The 23508-nt window shown below is 38.5% G+C and overlaps 1 protein-coding gene across 1 annotated transcript; it reads left to right on the forward strand.

Annotated features, from left to right (window-relative positions):
- The first annotated feature begins 3987 nt into the window (after nt 1–3987).
- emc7b (ER membrane protein complex subunit 7b) lies at nt 3988–15233 on the forward strand. The gene is made up of 5 exons (XM_043685853.2): nt 3988–4202; nt 7158–7277; nt 10400–10538; nt 11483–11563; nt 12635–15233. Exons 1-5 carry the CDS (start codon nt 4003–4005, stop codon nt 12779–12781), a joined length of 687 nt encoding a protein of 228 aa, XP_043541788.1. The 5' UTR covers nt 3988–4002; the 3' UTR covers nt 12782–15233.
- Nucleotides 15234–23508: the final 8275 nt, after the last annotated feature.

Genomic DNA, 23508 nt, shown 5'->3' on the forward strand with positions numbered 1-23508 from the left:
ATATTCCAAGCTAACCTTTGGTGCAGGTGCACTATTTTTTTTCTGAAAAGCAGGGTGTAATCAAGTAACTTAGTTTGAAATGAGATTTTAGCTGGAGGCATATTTGCCAAACAAGAATTTGATAGTCAGTGGTTGCTCTTAAGGACCGAAACAAATTCTACATAGTTGCATAAGTTATTTTCGCAGTCCAGTATTTGAAATAAAGAAAAGATTATTTTTCTTCAAATATACTTGAATTCCTGTGTAATTTGATGAAATCACTTTTATAGGTTCACATACTATTGAATATTTTAAAGGTTTTTTGAAGTGACAAAGTTGAAGTGATTTTATTTTTGCCAACTCTGGTAGAAACTAAGAATAAATAGCCCCAGAAGAGATCAGATAACAAACTAGTAGTAGTAATTGACTTTAGGAGAGTGATCAGTCAACATTAGAGTTAGTGAAAATATTAATTGACCTCCCTCATACAGTGAAAGAGCAACATATTTCTCTGCACGTGAAATAGTGCCTCTGTTCTTCATGTAACATGCTTTGTAATAAATGGGAAGCTGAAAGAGAATTTGGCTGTAACTTGATTGTTTAATCATTGGTAAAATGCATCATTTTTGATCCATTAAGTTCTGGTAATATTTATTCTGAAAATGGAATGCTTTGATATATTAACCATGAAATATTAAGGCCAAAAATGATTTCATAGTTTGGAAAGTTACCAATTCTCATGCTATGAACTGAACTAACAACAAGTTATAAATATGCTAATATATGTAGAAAAGTTACTTTTGATATTCATAGAGCTATGCAGTGCACCATTGTGAAATGTGGTAATTAGCTGAAAATCCTAATTTGGATAGAAAAGCATTGTAGAGGGAAGTCTACATAAATATTGTTCATATTTATTTTTAGGTGTTTTCAGGCAGGCTTAAACTGAAAACCCGCTAATCTACAGAAGTAAATACAAATGTTACTGCAGCATCCTAAGAAAGTTCTATGGAGTACAGTTAGTTATCGCTAAATATTCTCACGCAATTTTAAATAAAAAATTCTATATTGAGATTAGTTGTTCTGAATGTTTTACAAAATGAGATATTTCATCAATGATGAAACATAGTACAAAATGTCTGTTGTTCTACCAGATTTGATGTACAAATCCCAGACTCATGCAAAGAATAGTCATGGAGTCATGCAGCATGGAAACATCCTTTGGTCCAATTCATCCATGCCGAGCAAGTTTCCCAAAATAAACTCGTCCCACTTGCCTGCGTTTGGTCCATATCCTTCTAAAACCTTTCTAATCATGTACCTGTCCAAATGTCTTTTTAAATGTTGTAACTGTACCTGCATATACCACTTCCTCTGGCAGTTCATTCCACATACACATTTCACCCTCTGTGAGAAAAAGTTGCCCCTCTGGTCCCTTTCAAATCTTTCACCTTTATTTTTAAAAATATACCCTCTAGTTTTGAACTCCTCCAGCCCCACCCCAACCCAGACTTTTGCTGTTCGCCTTAGCTATGCTCCTCATGATTTTGTAAACCTCTATAACGTCACCCCTCAACCTTCTACACTCCAGGGAAAAAGTCTCAGCCTATCCTTACAGCTCAAATCTTCTTGTATTGGTAGAGCATCTTGGTAAATCTTTTCTGAACCCTTTCCAATTTAATAATATCATTCCAATAGCAGGCAACTTAGAGATATTAGCCAAAACTGAAATCATACAAGTTGCATTATATGTGCTTATTTTACAAGTGATAAAAGCAGGATGTATTCATGATTATACCCCAATAGTTTGTATAAACTGTTTATGTCCCCTTTATTAACACAAAGCAAATTCTAGTATTCTGTGTGGTAAGGCATCTTCACATGTGATAATAATGTAATTTGAATTACCAATTTAAAAAAAGCTGTTCCAAAAAAAAATGACAATATACGTGGCAATGGTTAATATGCTGCATTCATTGCAAATACATTTGCTGACATTGTTTACAATAAAGATGTCAATGTTATAAATATTTAGAAGACCACAATGTTCTATTCAGTGCCTATAAATAGACTCTAACACCTCTCTTGCATGTATTGGGCAGTTAGTAAAGCTCCTCCTGAACATAGTCATTGTTCTTTAACTTAACAGCTTTTTTCCAAAAGGATCACCAGAATATTTGTGTAAAAAAAAAAATGAATGTGTGCAGAGTAGTTATTTTTAAGGTGCTGTGAATTGATGCTGGAGAACATGAACTAGCTTCGCCTTTTGGGGATTCACTTGGATGTAATGTATGTATTGATCAACTTATCTGCCTTAGATCAGGTCATGTGCCAGTGACTTCCTTGTTGAATTTGAATTATTTGAAACATTCAAAACAAAACTTGAGTTATACTGTAAATAACTTGCATCTGTCAGGTCCTTTGAAAATAGTAAGAATTGTATCTAGCAACCTCTTATGATTCCTACCTATTACGTTTTGAAAATCTAGATGAACAACATCAAGAGTCCTTCTGTCAGGCAATCTAAAATGAGAAGTCACAGATTTAGGCAAAGGATGGCAGATTTAAAACTTAAGATAATGGTGAATTACTTCTTTCAAAGGTTCGTGAATCTGTGTAATTCACTATGCTGTGGACTCCACGACACTGAATACATTTGGGAATATAGATAGCTGTTTAATTAATAATTGGGTAAAAGGTATGGAAAGCGGATAGGAAAGTGAAGTTGAGGCTGAGATAAGGTCAGCCATGATCGTGTTTTATGATGGAGAAGGCTAGAGGGGCTGAATTGCTTATTTCTGCTCCTAGTTCTTATGAAGTTTACTTCCTTCATTGGCATTCTACCTTCAAATAGTGAAGTTACTGGGACATGACCTCTTTAACATGAGCTTCATTGTGGGTTTCTAATAAAAACTTATTGATATATTTGTACAAATCTAATTTCCCAAGTGATTAGCCTTTGAATTTATTGCTATTCCACAGGAAATCTGTAATTCTCGTAATGTCTTTTATGAACAATCTACAATAATCAAACTATGAGATCCTATTTAGAAAAATTGCTTTATTTTGGTAAAACTATCAATACCAATGAAAATATTAATTAAATGAGATATTAAATTTTAAAAACCTTCAATCGTGAAACAGGTAGTAGAATTGACTAGGAAGCTAAGTGACTACAAAAAGCAAGGTTACATTAATATTTCACTGGGCAGGCAGTGTCTAGTACGAAACGTTTAATTTTATTTTTTTATAGGAGGTGTTTTGTTAACAAGGTTAGTAATTATTCCTTATCCCTAACTGTCCTGGAGATGTCATGATTTGCACCTCTCAGACCCTAAATGGATGTAGCTGCAGCTTGACAATGAGCTGTCATCTTGAACAATCAGTGTCCATGTGGTGTTGGTAAAGTTCTCATCAAACCAGTCACTTCTAATCCCAGGGTCACCACACCTCTTTTGAAGTATGCCCACAATGTTGACGAAGTATTGTATGGTTTTTGACCTAATGACATTTGGGAGGTGAGCTTCAAGGCATTCGATAGCCTCCCAGATCGTGCGGTTTCCAATTCTACAACTCCCTGTACAAATCAGATAATTTGGGGGTGAATAAGTGTGATCTCATTCAGGCTTTTGGAAGCCTATAAAAGTAATGGGAGTGCAGTGAAAAATGTGCAAGGTCACCATCTAAGGTACTAAAGTAGATTAGATACAAAAATGAAAGCTAAAACTTTGCATTACAGTTCTTCTGTAATTAGGAAAATATAGAAATATAGCGGCGCTATTTTGCTTTATATGGTGTGTATTTCCTGTGTGTATCTATCTAAATAAATGCATCCTGTCTGCTGAGGTGCATGGTTGCATGTATTTGAAAGATGTCACAATGATTTGCATGTCTCGGATCCTCGCTGGGTGCAGCTGCAGCTTGGCGATGATTGACAGCTCAGTGTGATTTGGAACCTCGTGCAGGCGGGACCCAGAGGTCACGGTTGAAAGGTGAGGGTTTACACCCTTCAGGCTGAGGAGGATGGCGGTGGAGGTGCTCGTCGTCTCCCGGCTCCTGTGTTTCCTGCTGGCTCTCCGGCTGGGCGCCGGCTCCGAGGCCGAGGGTGTCGGGGAGAAGTTTAAAATCGAGGGCCGGGCGGTGGTGCCCGGCGTCAGGCCGCAGGATTGGATCCACACAGCGCGGGTGTTGGTGGAGGGAGAGGAACATGTCGGCTTCTTCAAGTAAGGAGAGGCTGGGGACTGGGCCTAGACTGGGGCCTCACTTCCCTCTGTCACGGTCTTGTCGATCCGAGCAGCTGGAGGGGAGGGAGCACGATCCGGACTGGGATGCCTGTCCAACCCCTTTCGCCACCTCAGAAAAGGCCGTCAGTTAGAACTTGCATTTGTATAGCGCCTTCCGCGACCACCTGGCGTTTTAAAGTGCTCGGCAGCCTGTAAAATGCTGTCTTTGAAGTGTGATATTAGGCAGGAATTGCAGCAGGCAGTTTGAACTCCCGGTGTTCAGGGACTGATGTTGGCATCAACTCCCCTGCCCTTCCTTAAAATAGTGCTACAGGATCTTTACCATCAACTCGTGCAGTCAGATTTCACCTCCGTTCAATGTATCATATGAAAGGTGGCATGTCTGATAGTGCAGGACTTGTCCAGTGCTGAGCACAAAGCGCCGTCAGCTTTGATTTTTGTTCAAGCTCTGAAGTGGGACTTGCTTTGTCTCAAAAGGGCTGTGTCCTACCCTTGTTCCTAGGCAGTCCCTCAAAACCAAAGATGACTTTATTCCACTTCGGGGTTGTGACTCCTGATATAATGAAACAACCTAGTGCTGGATCTGCAGATTCTGCGGCAGGTGATGTTTAAAAAAGATGGTGGGTGTGGTGCCAAGGTTTTTTACAGACAATTTATGCTGATTGCATTTGGCCTCCAACTGGGCCTGAAGGAGATTTGAACCACAGCTAACTGATGGGATGAGAATGCAGATCTTGAAATAAGCTATATATCAATCCAGTGCCTTAGATCGTTTGTCTATTAAATTTAAAAAAAAAGACTTGGAGCCATTTATCCATATCTCAAAATGCCCCAAAAAGCTTTACAACCAATGAATTGGTTTAGAAATTTAGTAACTAGTGTGATTAAGAAAATATTGGTGCACAGCAACTTCCCATAAACAATTATGTGACAAATGATCCAGATAATCTGGGTGAATATTAGCCAAAGCACTGGAGATAACTCTCGTATGGTCTTCAAAACTGTGGCCATGAGAGATTTTTGTGCTCATCTCAGGGGGGTGAATTAGGCCTCAGTCTAATGTCTCATCTGAAAAATGGTGCTCCCAACAATCCACCTCTCTGTGATGAACTGAAATGTTCAGTTTTGGTTTGTGGTTCTGGGTTGGGATGTGAATCTGCAGTCGTCTTACTCAGATGAAATACATTTTAAAGTATCCCCACAGTTCAACAAGTGTGACAACAAGGGAGTTTTGTTTCTCTATTGGCTCAATGGGGAATAGACTTACTAAAAGATCCCCTGGCACTATTTCATAATAGCAGGTGAGTCATCTCTGTTGTTCCAGTTGTTATGCATCCTGCTATATTACTAAAATTAATGATCTTGCTGTTATCATGTTGCTGTTTGTGGGGGCTTGCTTGGTGTAAATTGAAAGCAGTGTTGCAACAGTGATTACACTTTAAAAATAATTCACTGCCTATCAGCACTTTAAGATGTCTGGTGGTCTCTGCCTAAACACCAGTTTTGTGTTGTTGCGGAATGGGCAACACTGTGGACAAGTCAATAAAACGTTGGGCTACTTATAAATCTGTTTACTCCGGTTATTCTCCTGAGGGTATTAATCCTTGCTGCTAGATATTTCCATTGTTTTGTCAGCTATCTCAGCTGATTTGTGTTGGCTGATTCACAGCATTGGTTGTCAGTTATGCCAATTTCTCACCAGATACCCAAGTAGTTCAGTTTACAGAGGAGGGTATTGTGTTGAAATCTAGATGTGTTGAAACCAGTTATTGGCTTCCTGTTGTCATTCTGCTTGAAAGTGACAAGTCTTTTCAAACTAAAGATTAACACTGGGACTTTCTTTATAATTCACTACTGCACCAGGTACTGTCAATTAACTATTTATTTTGACAGGGTATCTTTGCTGATAATTTGGCTGCTATTTTAAATGGTAAAACCTAAAATTCAAATATGTTTTTGTTGCATAAATTATCTTAAAATTATAATACAATTATGCTATTTGGCCCATTGTCTTTGTTTAACTGGACCAGTTTTGAATTTAATCTATGTCCTTGCCCCTCTCTGTGTCTTTTATTTTTCAAATACTGTAAGTACCTTTTTAAGTATTTCATTTCTTAGTTGGCACAAATAGCTAAACAGTTTTGCTTTATTATTGAAAAATAATTCTCAAAAAGCAACAACATATAAGGAAGGTTAGTTTAAACTGTAAGCGAAGAGTTTATTGGTTCATCTGCATGGTTGGGTTATTCATGAAGTATTAACAAGCAATGGGTTAAAGTTTATGTCTACAGTGTATCAACAAATCTTTTGCAAAATGGAAAAGTGGTTTAAAATAACTGATGTAGACTAAAATAATCATGTTGTGAAAAATCTACAAAATCAATTTGGAAGAAAATCATTATTCTTATTTTGGGCAGGTATCATGAACTACAGCCCTTCATTCCATTACAGTATCCACCAGATTTTTAATTGATTTCCAGAATTTTTGCCTCCATTGTTTTTCCTAAAGATCAATTTGATGTGTTTGTGCTTTACATGAAGATTTTGCTTTTTTTTCATTTGAGCATAATGTTCCTTCCATCGCTGTTGTTTAATTGGAAGAAAGGTACTTCTAGTTGCCATTTATTGTCACCTACGTCTAAGTCTCAGTTGCCTCCTTTTGAAGTGAAAAGGCCTGAATTTCTCCAATCTTTTCTCAAAATTCAGTCTCCTAGCGATGCTGTTGATCTCATCTCCTTATTCTATATCGCCATTGACTTTGTTCCATAGTGACTCGGCATGTTAAGAAATTAATTCACTTCCTTACTTGATCTTTTTCTACTTTATATTCAGTTATTCTGCTCCACGTTATTGCTGATACAGTTACTTTTGGAGTATGCACGTGGTGTTTAACATGGTGATGTTCTGAAGGACCCTATATATTTCACTTTACAGGACAGATGGAACGTTCACTGTAAACGATGTTCCTTCTGGTTCATATGTGGTGGAAATAGTATCACCAGCCTATCGCTTTGAAGCTGTGCGAGTGGATATAACGTCCAAAGGTAAAATCAGGTAAGACTGAGCTAATCATTGACTAGTATTTTTAATTTCAGTTAATTTGAAATTGCTTTTTGCAAGGCTTGCATTTCTTAATATCCAGTTGTATTAGGTCACACTGCAGTAACTTTTCTTTATTTATATTTTTAAAATATATGTGAATCCATTACTGAGATGGTCACCAAGATCTAACAAACGGCTGGGCCATTTTAAAGGGTTCTGATTCTCTTCTTGCGCATGAACTGTCCTCACCCTTTGCCAGAAGTATCTCAACTCAGTGTTCTGTCATGTCTGCCTCATCATTTCACTCTACTCCTTTCAAGAAATTCCCAAGGTTGAGAACCTCATGTTGTTTGGCAGGATCCTGCCTTCTGCCTAGCCTAGAGTGAGCTGTTACTCAGCTGCTTTATGGTGATTGTGCCCTCAGTCAGATTGCCTGTACGTGATTGGCCTCTGCTGCTCTCAGTTACAATGGGACAGTCAATCCAATTGGTTAAAAATCACACAACACCAGGTTGTAGTCCAACAGATATATTTGGAAGCATTAGCTTTCTGAGCATTGCTCCTTCATCAGGTAGCTGTACGGCAGGATCATAAGGCAGAATTTATAGCAAAAGATTAGTGTCGTGCAACTGAAACAACATATTGAACAAACATAGGCTGCTGTTAAGTCTTTCAACTTTTAGAATGGGTTGCAGGTTTCGGTTCATTAATATATAAATTCCAGAACTGCTTTTAAATCACGTTCTCAAGGTAACTTAAGGTGGCATAAGCATGACGTGATGGCAGATTCAGCAGAGGGGAACTGAATGGCAGTTCCTTTCACTTTCCACCACTGGGCCATCCACTGCCACTTCAATTGAGAGAGTGACTACTGCTGGATAAGCTGGAAGATTAAAGAGGGGGCTAAGGCTAGAGGGAAGACAGCAAGGCGAAATGCTAGTCTATGGCCAGTGTGGGGGCCAGAGCCGTGGACGAAGGTCAGAGAAGAATGAGAGTAAACTATAGAATTGGAGAGAGGCAGGGACTGGGTGCAGCTGAGACAGGAGACATGAGCCTTGATGATGATTGGTGGGTGGGGCCGGGAGGAGGTTTGTGGTTGCTTGGTGAGGAGACTGACTTGGACGGACTAGGGCCAAAAGCTCTCGGAAGTTTCACAAGTTATTAGACTTTTTGCTCAGGTTGGGTGGGAGGAAATAAATAGAGAAACTTTGCATTGAAATGGGATATTTTAATATTTGTTAATATATGTAAATTTTCCTTTGTTGTATCTCATTGCCAACTGAAATTACGTGCAAGTCCTGTTAGCGCTTCCTGTTAAAACTGTTCATGCCTATTCAGTTTCCTCTTTCATGCCAAATACTTTCCCCTCTTAACTTTAATTTGTTCAAAAGCTGAATGCCTTTTCATCTGGATACTACTTCCAGCAACATTTGGGTGGAATGTGAGCCAAAGTGGGTTTGGATGAAGCCAGAATGACAGCTGTCACACAGCCTGTTCAAGTATGGATTTGAAGGATCAAGGTATATCCCAGTTAAGGGTTTGAGGGCTGGGATCCAGATCCTGAAGTCTGGGTCTTAATAGTGCTTCTCCATCGTATCAAACAATGTTTTGTCAAATTTTAGCCTTTATGAAATGTGTCCCATTTGTAATTCCACCTACCTATCATAGCTTAGAAATAGCTGTGTTTTTCCTCCGATTATGAAAAGTGCTACAATAATCTGAAACTTTGTCAAAAATCTCCAGGGAGAAGAGAGTGGAAGAGGGAATAAGTGATATGCTGAGTGGGGAAGGAGGCCACAAGTGAGTAGGTTTGTCTGGGGAGGGAAGGCAGGCATAACTGAGTGGAGTATAGAGCGCACGCGCGCGTGTGTGTGTGTGTGTGTGTTTTCAGAGGGAAGGTTGTGGTGATGTGAGATTTACAGTTGAGTAACAAGGCACAGACTTGATTGAACATGACAGCATCTTATCATGATCCCTACAAACCCAGGACCCAGTTCTGTTTGATCTGGAGTCTTGCCAACATAACTCCTTTTGCACATGCTCAGTTGCTATACTTAGAGTGTCAATCTAAGATATAATTTCTTTACAAAGTGTGTGTGCATGTGTTGGATCTGTTTAGTGTGTGCGTCTGAGTGATGGGCAAAGACTTCTGAGTCTTCTATTCGCAAGGTATATGAAGAATTTGGTAGAAATATACCTGAGTATATTAAATTACATTTTTACAAATTATTTTAAAATTATAGGTCTTGATATTTATATATGCTGATCTGTTACGCCCCACTAATAATATATAAAATGTTCCTTTGCTTTATTGCTGCTTTGTTTTTCCTGATGTCTGGAGTAGTGTTAATTTGTAAACTCTTTGATATCTTTATATTTGCTCATGGATATGAGTGTCATTGGGTAATCCAGCCTTTTCCATTACTAAGTTACTCTTGAAATTTAAAATGGGATCAAATTGGAAGGTAGTTTGCAAAGCACTGGCAGAGCCTTTTGCTTTGCTTTTCATGTACATAATCTTGCAAGGTCCTATTTTGATATTATTATGGAATTCATCCTGCATTCATTGGCTGCACTGAGATTGTGTGGGATCACTTTCATGACTTGATGTGAACAAATTGATCCATAGCCTTGACAAGAATAAAAGTGAACAAATTGAGGAATGATGTTATTACTCGCTTCGTCTGGCAATTCCACCCACCTGAAATAGTTTAGAAGCATTTGCAGTTTTCCTCAGATCATGAAAACCGCTACAATAATGTGATACTTTATCAAAATAATCAGTCCGCTCATCTTTGGCCACTAATTTTCAGACTGTTTTGCCTTTGACCACTCTTGCTCCCAGAAACTCCTTAAAATATACCTCTTTAACAAAGCTTTAGACTTAATACCTCCTCATGTGGCTTAGTGTCATACTTCATTTTCTAATGCTCTTGTGAAGGGCTCGGGCTGTTTCATTATATGAAAGGCACTTTATAATGTAAAAGTTGTTGCTGCTGCTGTGGTCTGAATAAAGTGATTAGTAATATTTAAAAGTTTTAACATTTTGGCTTTCTGTTTGGTTAAAGAAAATCTTCTGGCCGTCAAGTTGTTTCACTCTTCTAATAACTTTTCAAAAATTGTTTCCTTACAAGAGCAAGACATGTGAACTACTTAAAAGCATCTGAAGTTATTAGGTTACCATATCCCATACAAATCAAATCTACTGGCCCTCCGCCATATTTTCTGAAGAGAGAAACATGGGGCTGGACAGATTTCCTCATGAATCCTATGGTAAGTGTTTTTGAATTATGTAACTATGATTTTAGCCCTTTTCTATGAAGTACTTAGTGTAAATTTAGCTATTACTGAAAAAACGAGACTTTGTGAAAGCTTTTCATCTTGCAGTCATTAGGACAATTTACAAGAAATTGTCTCTCTAGAGTCCAGTTGACAACAAATGTGCACTTTGCATTCATAAATACTATTTTCCTTTCACATTGATATTTCTTGCAAATTGTTCTGATGGGTGCAGGATGAAATCCAAGATTCAATCTATCTTTTTCTTCCAGTAACCACACTACCTCATTTGGGACATGGACCCTCCTGTTCACATGCTATCTCTTGTTGTACAATTGTTGTCAGGTTCCACGCATGATAGGACTATTCCATCAGTGGCAAAAATGGCAGCAATTCTGCAAAAGCACCTCCCAAATTAGGGCCTTAATCGTTTTTATTGGTTGTCTGTTTCCATGATGTAGTCAGCAGACCTGATTTCCACCCCCGCCCAAGTTGTCTTGGGAAACTCTGATGTTGGGAATTCATTGTGGAACCGTCCTAAAGAAGCTGCCGAGTATTTTCTGCCCTCTCCGACTCAACCCCATATCCAAGATGCTGATAAAACACAACTTTGTTTGTGTTCTCAACTGTTTACATGCTACCCTCCACCACAAAACTTAGATGCATTACAGTGATTCCCTTACACGTAAGGCATGAATATAAATTGTAAATTGCTGAGGCCCCAACACTGATCCTTGCGACACCAAGTCTGAAAACTTAAAAATATACTTTTGGCTTTTTCATCTATCTATGCTAATGTATTACTCCCAAAACCAAGAACCAAGAAGGTATCTTTGCAGCAAAATATCTGAATAGTCTTCACTCCAAACTATGCTGAATACTCACCTGTAACCTAATTTGAAGAGATTTTTACAATTTGACTGTTGTATTTTGTGCAGGTCATGATGATGATTCTTCCATTGTTAATCATCCTCCTATTGCCTAAAGTGGTCAACACAAATGATCCTGACATGAGACGGGTATGTATGCTGAGTTGAACTTTAAAAATCAACAATAACAGAAATTTTGTGCCAGTATGTTTTAATGGAAAAAAATTATATCCACTACTTCTATGTTTAAAATCAGTGGAAATAAATTTCCCCTAGGTAGTGCTAAATCCCAAAATTTACGTACATATCACAAATTAATTTGAGAGAACTGATCTTTTTTACATTTTATTAATGAAGAATGTGCATGCATTGTGAGGGAAGTAATGAAGTGTACTTAGATTATTGGGCACAAAACAAACTTGGTATGAATCATTTTACATTATCTAACTGAAAAAATAACTCATAATTTTGCATGGGTCTTGGGAATTCCACTTGTATCATTGGAGTTGCATAATTATCTGTGTTGCTTAACATAAGGGTGATCTTGAAACAGTTGCTTGGCTAAAAAAAAAAACTGAAAATGTGTTGCTGGAAAAGCGCAGCAGGTCAGGCAGCATCCAAGGAACAGGAGAATCGACATTTCAGGCATGAGCCCTTCTTCAGGAAGCGCTTCTTCTGATCTGCGCTTTTCTAGCAACACATTTTCAGCTCTGATCTCCAGCATCTGCAGCCCTCACTTTCTCCTTTTAAAAAAAACTGACTTTAATATTGTAGATGGGTCTTCCTATTATAATGTGTTGTGAAAATTGTGCTGCCTGATCCATTCTGTCTTTGATATCGGTTCCAAATGACCAGTGCAGCCTGCCAGTTAATACCCTACTCAACACAGTTTGTCTTACTCAAAGGTAATCATAGGAAAGAGCGTTCATTTCTCCAAATCAATAGTTGTAGCTAGAATTAAGGAGGGTTACTAGCTGGGTTTTTTTATTTGAAGGCTAAAAAAATGCACACGCTTTACCTTTGGAAAATAATGTTTATATTGGTATACTGTAAATATTAGGTGCTGAAATACACAGTTTGTGTGTCCCAAACTCAGCCGGCTTTCGTCTGAACTGGTTCTGGTGCACTTAAAAGCACAATTTTTATGATATTGTTATATGAATATAGGAATGAGATGCGTCCTGCAGTGTCATCACAATATATGTCTGCATTCTATTTCAGGAGATGGAGCAATCCATGAATATGTTGAACCCGAACCATGAGTTGCCGGATGTTTCAGAGTTCATGACTCGCCTTTTTTCTTCCAAGTCATCTAAATCTGGGAGTGGTAGCAAGGCTGGCAAAAGTGGTGTTCTGAAAAGGAGGTAGTCTTTCCTTCAACAAGTCGTTCAAGGTTATGACACACACAATGCCTGTTTATGCTCTTTCTGAAAAATAAATCGCCAGTAGAATAAATACTGAGAGCTTCTTACAAAGAAAAGTAAAATCTGAAACAAAGCATACTTGACATCTTGAAGACAAAGGGCTTGGTATTTATGTAAACAGTGAAAATTGTGTGCTTGCAGTGACTAGTATATTCTGGAGAATGTCTTATTTAATTAAGTGTAACTCAGAATAATTTCCCAGTTAATTTACTGCCACTTTTGGTAAGTATTTTTTAATACATTTCAGTGTGTTCAAGAAACTAAAGTAATATAAAACTGATTTTTTTCAAATCTCTGTTCAATTTCTCAAGTATGAGGCAATGGTATGTCTCAAATTAATGAAAAAATATTCAAGATAACTTGTTCTGGGCTATGTATATTTCAAGTGCACATAATAAAATAATACAGAAAAACCGTGTCTGTCATTCTTATTACAACCAAAACATCATTGATGAGAACTTTGTGAACAATATTTAGGAGCTTACAATCCTGATTTAGTATGTCATTTTTATTTTGTAGAAGCTGATTTAAACTGAGCATAATTATTCAGTTCAGTCTATAAGTCATTTTTACATTAAAACGTACAGTTTTCTTTAACAGCATTTCACAGCCTTTCAAACAGTTTTTTACTATTCACTTCTCGTTGAGGATCATTGCAGAGATTAGTTATTGCAGAAGAAAAATACATGTTGATAGTTCTAAAATTCTTTTTGTTTAAAGCTATTTCCGCCTGTCATGTAGCTGTGGTTTAAATTGTAACAGTGCATTGAATTTTTTTCTACTCCATTTGGTATCCTATACAGCTCTGTATAATTTTTAATTATTCCTTATTATATTTTATATATTTTTTCTTACCCATTACAGATATGTACTATTTTGACATGATAGAGCAGTTATTTACATTTACAGGTGATTTGTTTACATTTTGTCTATTATAGTTAATGTGAGAAAACGTAATAACTGAAGCCTGCAAATAATTCTCATACAAAGTTTCACTGCAAATGTATTTTATGTTGCCAAAATCGTCACCTAGCATAAACAAATTATGGATGTAGATTTGATCACCGAGTTGGAAGGTTTGTTTTCAGACGTTTCGTCACCATAATAGGTAACATCAGTGAGCTTCCGAATGAAGCACTCGTGCTGTAGCCTGTCTTCTATTTTTATGTTTGAGTTTCCTTGGTGGTTAATGTCATTTCCTGTGGTAACATTTACTGTGGTAATGTCATTTCCTGTTTTTCTCAGGGATGATAAATGCGATCCAAGTCAATGTGTTGTTGATAGAGTTCCTGTTGGAATGCTATGCTTCGAGGAATTGTTTGTGTCTGTGTTTGGCTTGTCCTAGGGTGGATGTGTTGTACCAGTCGAAGTGGTGGCCTTCCTCATCCATATGTAAGGATACTAGTGATAGTGGGTCATGTCTTTTTGTGGCTAGTTGATGTTCATGTATCCCGGTACCCATTTACCACCCCCTGAGGAAAAGAATGGGAAATGACATCACCATAGGAAATGATATCACCAACCCAAGGAAATTCAAACATACAAATAGAAAGCGGGCTCCATCACCAATGCTTCATTCGGAGGTTCACTGAAGATGTTAACTAGTATGGTGCCGAAACGTCTGAAAATGAACCTTCCAGCTCAGCAAGCAAACCTACATGAACCTTAGCCTGAGCTACAAATCTCAAAACGCAATAAACCAATTTTAATACAGGACTTAATTGAAGGAGACCTCTCCAAATCTAAATAATTTTTGTGGACGGTGTATCGGTACATTTTATGAGCAATGCATGTTTTTGAGCTCCATTTAAGATCAAGAATGTTTGGTGTAACTATTTGGAAGAAAATGAGTAGCACGTGGATGGTAATGTAGGACCTTTAAACAGCATACCCTGTAAATGGCTAAAGTAAATCAAAGTTCCTGCAGGTTGAAGTTCGATGCTGCTAGCTTGCTCAGCTTGATGATTTGAACCTGAATGAGCTTATACTTAAGGCTTCTCACGTACATACAAATATTGAACATTTTAAAGAGCATCTAAATGTAAATTCTATTCTGTAAATTAACTTTCTAGTAAAACTTTGCAAATTATTGTCTTTGTCATGTTGCAAGTCAATAAATAAGCTAGAAGTTTAAGCTGGCATCCAAAGAAAAATCAGCAGTTTGACTGTTTTTGCTTTCTATTGCAGGTCAGTATTAAATCCCCATTGTTCCTTTGCAATTTTTTTTTTGAATGGTGGTGTATTTCATTTCCGTTAGCTAGTTTCTTGTGGTGTATCTGTTATTTGTAATTTGCTCAAATCACAGTAAGTGTTAAATATCGTATTCCAGGAACAGTTTCAAATCAGCTGCAAATGTAACTGGTAATTGCACACAATAAACTTTGATTTTGCTGGCTGCAAGACTTTGATGATATGGAATTGTTCCAGACTCGTGTAACATGGTAACTAATACTTCTGCCATATCAAGCAGTTGTTCGAACTGGAAATGCTTGGACACTTATTTTCAAATATTTGTGAACTGTGCAAATGTTGATACATGCACCCAGCTGCCTCCATTCTAATGCTAGGAAGGATAGCACGTGCTATCCAAATGAAAATTTATCATTTGTAGAGGCCTTATTAATATGTCAAACAGAAACATTGAACAAGACTATAATGTGAAATTGTGAGACTGTAATCATAGATGATATGTGGCTTTCGCTCATTCGAAGTGACAGGCATTTTTTGTTTGATTCTGAGCCCCAGACTATGCTGGACTATAATGGTTTCCAAGACAATACATGACACGAAGCAATCCTATAGCATTGTAAGCAATGAGAGTGTATTACACGTATTGTGTTTAGGTCAAAATTTGATTTTATGCAATAGTGATAAATGGGTGTCTTTTATTTCTCTGCTATTTGACTGAATTGCAGAATATGTTCAGCACTATATTTTCTACACTTTCCAAAATCTGACACAATCAAATTTCAAATCACTGCATGTAACAATTATGGTGTCTTGGATCACAAAGTGTATACAAGTGGTCCTTCAGATTCAGTTGAATGTAGTTAAGAGAAGACAACACTAATTTACTTAAATATGAACATTTATTAAGTAAATAAAAGGCGAGGAATAAAAAGCCTCATGCCCTTCTGCCTGTTGGGATCCATTCAATCGATGACTGGTCTACAGGCTTAGGTTTCTGCCTGGCACCAAATGCGATCTTAGTCTGAGATGAAGTCCAACAACTTGGAACAAGTCTCTGTCTGTCTCTATCTCTCACCCTGTCAGCGTACAAACATGTTGATTGTATGGGCATGTACAGAAATGTTAATGGGACTCATTCAAGGTCATGCAGCTGTCAAATAGCATTATCAATTTTAGCCCATCCTGTACATGTGGTATTTGTTACGTGCCCAGTACCTTTGTTTGAAATTTTGCTTGATTTATCTTCAAAATTGTCAGGGTGTTTTCCTTTGCAGACATAAATTGGCTGGTAACTTTTTTCTGTGTAATTTCCCTGTTATGTTTTCACTTAATTATTTTCAAATAAAATCTATAAATAATCATTCTAATTTGCCCACTGGAAAAGCTAACATTGTCTTGCACGTGCAGTCAACATACACATTTATATGATTCTGTTTTTAGACTAGTGTATCTAACCATAATTAAATGTATTACTTTGTGAATTGGCATTTTAAGTGAAACTGCAGAATAATTCTAATTCATTCCATCTTATAGGTGCGTATATGTATTATAGTATTCCTTTCTAAAGGTTTTTTGTAAACTTTAGCAAATTGTTAAAGATTCTAAATGTCTTTTGGTACATTATATCTTCTGTGCAATTAAAGTAAATGACTAACTGCAAAAGAGTTGTTTCACATCTGAAATTCATAGCTAAATGAGATGGGGATATTTTTCAGATGGATGAGCTGAAATGTGCTAAAAACCACCTTTTCACCTTTACAACCTTTGAAAAATTAATTTTGTATTATAATTGCACAAATGCTTATTATATGTTTATTTAGTGAATAATTCCCTCACCTCCAACTTTGTCACCTCTTTACACAAACGTAGGCTTTGAATTTTTTTTAGTCTATGATATGGCTTGTAGATGTCACTGGATAAGGCCAGCATTGTGGCTATCCCTAATTGCCCTTGAACTGTGTGACTTGTTTTCTACAAGTTTTTTTTTTCCTAATGCTTAACTGTTCTAAAATTCTTAACTGTTCACGTCCTGGTCTATTCCAAATCTGCAAACTCGCAATAAAATGAGGATAAACAAACTTTCCAATCTTCCATACCACGAACAAAACTCAAAAATGAAACAAAAACTGTCCGTCCATTCTTAAGACACAATTTAGAAATATGAATTCATCTTAAAGCTATCCATGCATCTCCAACCTTTGAACACAGGTTCCCAAATGATATTAAAGCCAGTTTAGAGTCCAATGACATTACCATGTGATTTAAGATGTATAGCAATGATGGTAGATTTTAGGGCAGCATGGTGGCTCAGTGGTGAGTGCTGCTGCTGCCTCTCAGTGCCAAAGACTCTGGTTCAATTCTAACCTCGGGTGATTTTGTACAAACTCCACATAAAAGTTCTCCTAGTATCTGCATGGGGTTCCACGGAGTGCTCTGGTTTTCTACCGCACCGCGAAGATGTGCAAGTTAGGTGAATTGGCCATTGCTAAATTGCTCCATCGTGTCCAGAGATGTGCAGGCTAGGGAGATTAGCAATGGGAAATCCAGGGATTAGGTAGTGATCTGGATGGGATATTCTTTAGAAGGTCAGTACAGACTTGATGGGTTGAATGGCCTCTCCCCACACTGTGGGAATTCTATGTTTTATGTCTTCGACTTCCTTAAAGGACATTTTTGAACCAGGTCAATTTTTACAACAATTCGTGGTTTTGTGATTAGAGTTAACACTTCATGATTACAATTAACACTGAGACTAGCTTTATATACAACATTTTCAATTGAATTTTAAGTTCCATTAGCTGCTTCAGTGGGTTTTGAACTTTTGTCGGCAGTGACATTACCATACCACTGCCTGCCCTAAATTGATGAACACCAATAGCCTTTAATTAGCACAAACAAATGCTGACAATGTATTCAACTAAGCAGAGCCTGCTGATACATTCAATTAGAAGGTGTCTTACACTAGCTTTGTCATTTAATCACCTCATGTTAACGTGCATACTTTCAGACTGGACACTGGATAAGAAGTGAAACCAGGAAACTGATTATTCTCTACGTAACTGTTGATCAACAGAACACTGAACTTGTGGGATCAAGCTGGGGTTTTTCCAGTCTGTACTGTTCTGTCAGTTCTTATGTCTTCACTGGCTGAAGCACTGATGCAGGAGAAAACAAAAATAAATTCTCTAGTTATTGCAAAGTTTAAAAATCACACAACACCAGGTTTATTTGGAAGCACTACCTTTTGGAGCGCTGCTCCTTTAGGTGATTGTGGAGTATAAGATCATAAGACACAGAATTTACAGCAAAAGTTTACAGTGTGATGTAAACTCTTATTGAGTACACACCCAGCATCTTCAACTGCTCCTCATAGACAAGCCCTTCACCTCTGCAAGTAATCTTGTAAACCTCCTCTGAACCCCCTTCAATGCCACAGATCCTTTCTTAGATATGGGACCCAAAACTGCTCAGAACAATTGCCCCCTCTGCAGACTGACCAGAGCCTTCAATTATATATTGAAAAAGACCTGGATCGTTTAAGTCTCTTATCTTTTAGAAACACCATGTTGGTTTCAGTCCTTTCATATGTAAATTGCAAAATTTTGTTTAAAAGTTACATTCTGTAGTGAATGTTAACAATTGGTGTCATGTGAGAGAGAGACTCCCTGAGATTCTTGTAGAGAGAGGAGGAAAACTTCTTCAAGGCAGGCATCCTTGCAAGAGGATTCGCAGTAGGGTTAAAATCAACGAGGTAAAAACAATGACTGCAGATGCTGGAAACCAGATTCTGGATCAGTGGTGCTGGAAGAGCACAGCAATTCAGGCAGCATCCGAGGACAGGCAAAATCGACGTTTCGGGCAAAAGCCCTTCATCAATTGGTGTCATGTCAGCCCAGATAATGCATTTGAGGTGTGAGACAGTCTCTCACAGGACAGCTCACACCTCAAATGTATTATCTGGGCCGACATGACACCAGTTGTTAACATTCACTTGAGAATGTAACTTTTGAAAAAAGTTTTGTGGTGTACATATGAAAGAACTGGAACCAACAGGATTTTTCTAAAAGATGAGACTTAACAAACAATCCAGGTCTTTTTCAAATATATAATTTCAGTTACACAACACTGTAAATCTTTGCTATAGATTGTCTTACGATCTTATACTCCGCAACCACCTGATGAAGAAGCAGCGCTCCAAAAGCTAGTGGTTCCAAATAAACCTGGTGTTGTGTGATTTTTAACTTTCTACACCCCAGTCCAACACTAGCATTTCCAAATCATGAATAGTTATTGCAGTCATTGTTAAACATTCAAGGATTGAAAAGAAGAGAATTTGGTACATGTCTACTATTACTGCCTCCATTCCACTTCTTGATGCATTTGATGCCTTCATGAATGAATGTTCCCCATTTTAGTTGGTCACAAGCCAAGGTCTCCCACATGGCAGTGGGAATGTTTGATTTCTTCAGGCATGTTTTATGGATAACCCTTAAGTGTTTCCACTGCCCCCCCCCCCCCCCCCACGAGTCTCCATTCTTAACTAGGTTCCGACTGTGTTAGTTGCTTCAGGAGTCGGGATAGGAGTTCAAACAACTTAATCTGCTCATTGCAGCTTTAATTGAGTGATTTGTGTCTTGATGCTGGGCATATTGGTCTAATAGAGCATGCTGCAGTTGGATTGTTCTTCTTGTTACTAGATTTGGAAAATCTCATTAAGGCACCAGTGCTAGTACTTCTCCAGTGCTTTGAAATGTTTGCCTTTACTGTATTAAACACAACAGTAAATCGCTCCCAGATTTCTGCATGTTGCCTCTTATGCCTGTAGGTGGCACTATTGTAGATAATTCCAATACTTATTATGTAATAATTTAGATTTTCTGATTAAAATGACAGCAAGGTTAACAATATTTATTAAAGTAAAAATCTATTATTGAGGCTGTTGTAAGGCTCTGGTCAGACTGCAGAGGGGGCAATTGTTCTGAGCAGTTTTGGATCCCATATCTAAGAAAGGATCTGTGGCATTGAAGGGGGTTCAGAGGAGGTTTACAAGATTACTTGCAGAGGTGAAGGGCTTGTCTATGAGGAGCAGTTGAAGATGCTGGGTGTGTACTCATTAAGAGTTTAAAAGATAAAAGGGGATTCTGATTGAAACTTATAGAATATTGAGAAGCCTGGATAGAGTAGACATGGAGAGGATGTTTGCACCAGTGGTAGAAACTAGGATCTGAGGGTACACCCGCAGACTGGTGACCCTTTAGAACTATAATGAAGAGGAATTTCTTGGCCAGAAGGTGGTGAATCTGTGGAACTCATTGACACAGATGGCTGTGGAGGCCAAGCCATTTGAGTATTTAAGACAGAAGTAGATTTGTTCTTGACAGCAAAGGGATCAAAAGTTAAGGAGAGAAGGGGATTGAGAAACAAATCAGCCATGATGAAATGTTGGATGAGATTCAATGGTCCAAAAGGGCTAAATCTGCTCCTATATCTAGTCTTACAATTTACCTACTTATTTTTTGCCCATTCTTTGTCAAAGATGTTCCAATATTGTTAAAATTTAGATTTGTGGGGCATATATCTTAAGGGTGAGACATTGCCTACCTCCACTTGTGGGAAGGTCTGTCAGATCAAGTGCCAATCAGGTACTTAAGCAATAGCCTCATGATCCTCTTGGCCAATCAGGTCCTGCAATATGCCAGCCACCTGAAGCTACTAACCAATCACAAGCCAGCAACCATCATTTCAAGGACCAAGGCTGCTGGCTATGTGGCAGTGTGGAAGACTGGGAGCAGCAGGAGAGTATGAGATTTTGGAGGTGGATGTATTATAGGATGGGGTTGTTGGTAGGAGCAAAGCAGGTGTAGCCCACCCCAAACTTTTGCTCCAATCTGGGGTCATGGAGGACAATCAAGAGCGTTCACAATGCAATGGCACGCCACTCCTGCAGAGCTGTCTTTTCTCTTGCCTATATCGAACAAGGTTAGCGAGGCTGATAGCAGGTTCAAACACATAAGTGGTTTCTTATGTATCTTCCTTAAGTATCTGTCTTGTGATGGGTGTGGACTACCAACTATGGAAATCCCACCTTGAACCTAACTAAAAGTAACAGGAAGGAGGGGGCAAGCATCTCCTGATGCCTACCCTCTACCTGCTCCCCCCACCCCAATTATTTGTCTTTCAACATTTTCCCTGCCAGTTCAAGAAAGGCAGGAGATTCCACCTTTTATTTCATATTTTATGCCTGATTTGACATTTAATGAAAAGGATTTTTGGCTACCATTCCCTGTTTCAGACACTGTGCTACTCATTAACATATCTTTAGCCTGATTTAGCTGGTCTTATTGGTTATTGGAGTTTCCCCAGTCATACAGAAATGGAGGGCTGGACCTTTATGGTAGCTGGCCGGCAGCCAGGAACACATGGAAAAGCAATGATAGAGTGAAACTTGTTTGTTCATCGCATACTGCAAAATCTAGCCTGAAGTTTCAATCCAAAGCATTATCTCTAATTTTGTATCTGATAATTACTTATTGTCAAAGGTGAACTCTAATATAAATATAAACCTACCACAAACATATCACTTATTACACAGTGACCTTGTTGAGGGAAACACTCCTAGTAAGGATTATTGAATGCCTGATCTAAATGTTTTTGGACACAGTCCTAGGAGCAGTTTTAACCCTAGCTCTATCCTTAATACTACATAGTCATAAGTCATGCCCATCTAGAAATTACACCATAAAATATAGGTGCAAAAATCAGGCCATTCAACCCATCGAATCTGCTCTGCTACTCAATCATGGCTGATAAGTTTCTCAACCCCATTCTCCCGCTTTCTCCCAATAACCGTTGATCTCCTTGACAATCAAGAACCTATCTATCATTGTATTAAATATACTCAATGACTTGGCCTCCACAGCCTTCTGTGGCAGTGAATTCCATAGATTTACCAGTCTCTGGCTGAAGAAGTTTCTCCTTATCTCCATTCTAAAAGGTCTTCCTTTTACTCCAATGCTACGCCCTCAGGTCCTAGTCTTTCCTACCAATGGAACCATCTTCCCAACATCTACTCTATCCAGGCCATTCAGTATTCTGTAAGTTTCAATTAGATCCCCTCCCTTGTCCTTCTAAACTCTTCAAGTATAGACCCAGAGTCCTCAAAAATTCATCATTTGTTAAACTTTTCATTTCAGTTTAGTTGTTGAGTGCCACCCATAAAACGTTTTCCTCTGAAGTTGTCAAATTATCTCCTCCACTTCTCATCCATTAGATATCAGCTTTCCGTAAATTAACCACCGCTCCCTCTCCGCGTATTGAACACTAAAGTTTGACCAAGTCTTGGGTCCTACCATCTACCAGGGAATGGAAAGTCTCCCCCATGCCTTCAAATAGCTCCACTCTCACACATCAAGTCCAACATAAAGGTTAAGAATTCTCAATGTGCAAGTCAGAGTAAGTACCTGGAGACTTCAGCTTATGTCTAGGTGCAGGAGCCTCATTAGACAATAGCATCTCAGGACATGATCATGGACACCTGGCCAACCCCTCCCCCAAGAATACATGTTAATTGGTGTCCAATATGTGTCAGCCTCTAAGAACTTTAATGGTGCATCTGTGATCCATTTACATGACATTTATGCATTTTATTGCTGGACCTTGGGCTGCACTTGTCATGCTGCAGCAAGGTCACTGTGTACTCAGGGATGTGCACGCAGCCCCATGGCCTGGACCAGGGACTACATTTCTGGGCTGTTCACTTGCTCCCTTAGTACTCACTCACTTTGAGCCTACCTAGATGCTCACAGCATCTCAGTGTTGCCCTGCATTTTTGGGCCTTGCCCCTCACCGGATGTACCTAGCTCAATGTACTGTTATATAGCCATTTAGCACAGCCACACGCTTGTCATGTCATCAACAGTCCTCAGTCAAGTGAAGGGAGATAGCCTTCTGTCAGGGCATACCAGCACATTGAGAGCATCTTCTGAAACCAGTCCATCGGCTTGAGTGTGATCAGTCAGCTGAATGGTGAGAAGCTGAATGCCGTACTGTGGAATGTTTTCATCCTAAATGAGAATCAAGCAGGAACTAAAAGAGATGAAAGTGAATGTCCAAAATTGAGGGTTAGGCAATGCAGGGTTAGTGCAGGGGTTCGGGTGGGTGACAGCAAGTAGGGAAGATATTGTGGGGCAATGGCAAGAATGGTATAACATGTGCTTGGTGGGATGCGGGTGCATTAGCAGAGAATGAGTGCAAGATATCAGAAAGAAGATTGTGGCACTTATACCTTCTGAGTGGGGAAGGTGATTTACCTTTTTAGTTTGTTGACACTGCATAGAGCCAGGTGATAACTTCATAGCAGACCTCATATGTGGCCTCCATTGCTGATTCCAGGGGAAGATGATGTCCTACCTCTACACCATCCTGTCAGCCAGGATATCCCAGCAGGGGTCTGTTGTCCCAGGGACAAAAATTGGAAATTGA

The sequence above is a fragment of the Chiloscyllium plagiosum genome, unplaced genomic scaffold, assembly GCF_037043375.1.
Source record: "Chiloscyllium plagiosum isolate Xiang-an unplaced genomic scaffold, Cpla_swu_hap1 HiC_scaffold_8, whole genome shotgun sequence".
Lineage (NCBI taxonomy): Eukaryota > Metazoa > Chordata > Chondrichthyes > Orectolobiformes > Hemiscylliidae > Chiloscyllium > Chiloscyllium plagiosum.

Excerpts from the sequence above, each read along its gene's own strand:
- emc7b (XM_043685853.2), top strand. The coding sequence starts at position 4,003 with ATGGCGGTGGAGGTGCTCGTCGTCTCCCGGCTCCTGTGTTTCCTGCTG. Across the intron at positions 4,203-7,157 it reads GAACATGTCGGCTTCTTCAA|GACAGATGGAACGTTCACTG; the intron begins GTAAGGAGAGGC and ends TTCACTTTACAG. Across the intron at positions 11,564-12,634 it reads ATGATCCTGACATGAGACGG|GAGATGGAGCAATCCATGAA; the intron begins GTATGTATGCTG and ends ATTCTATTTCAG.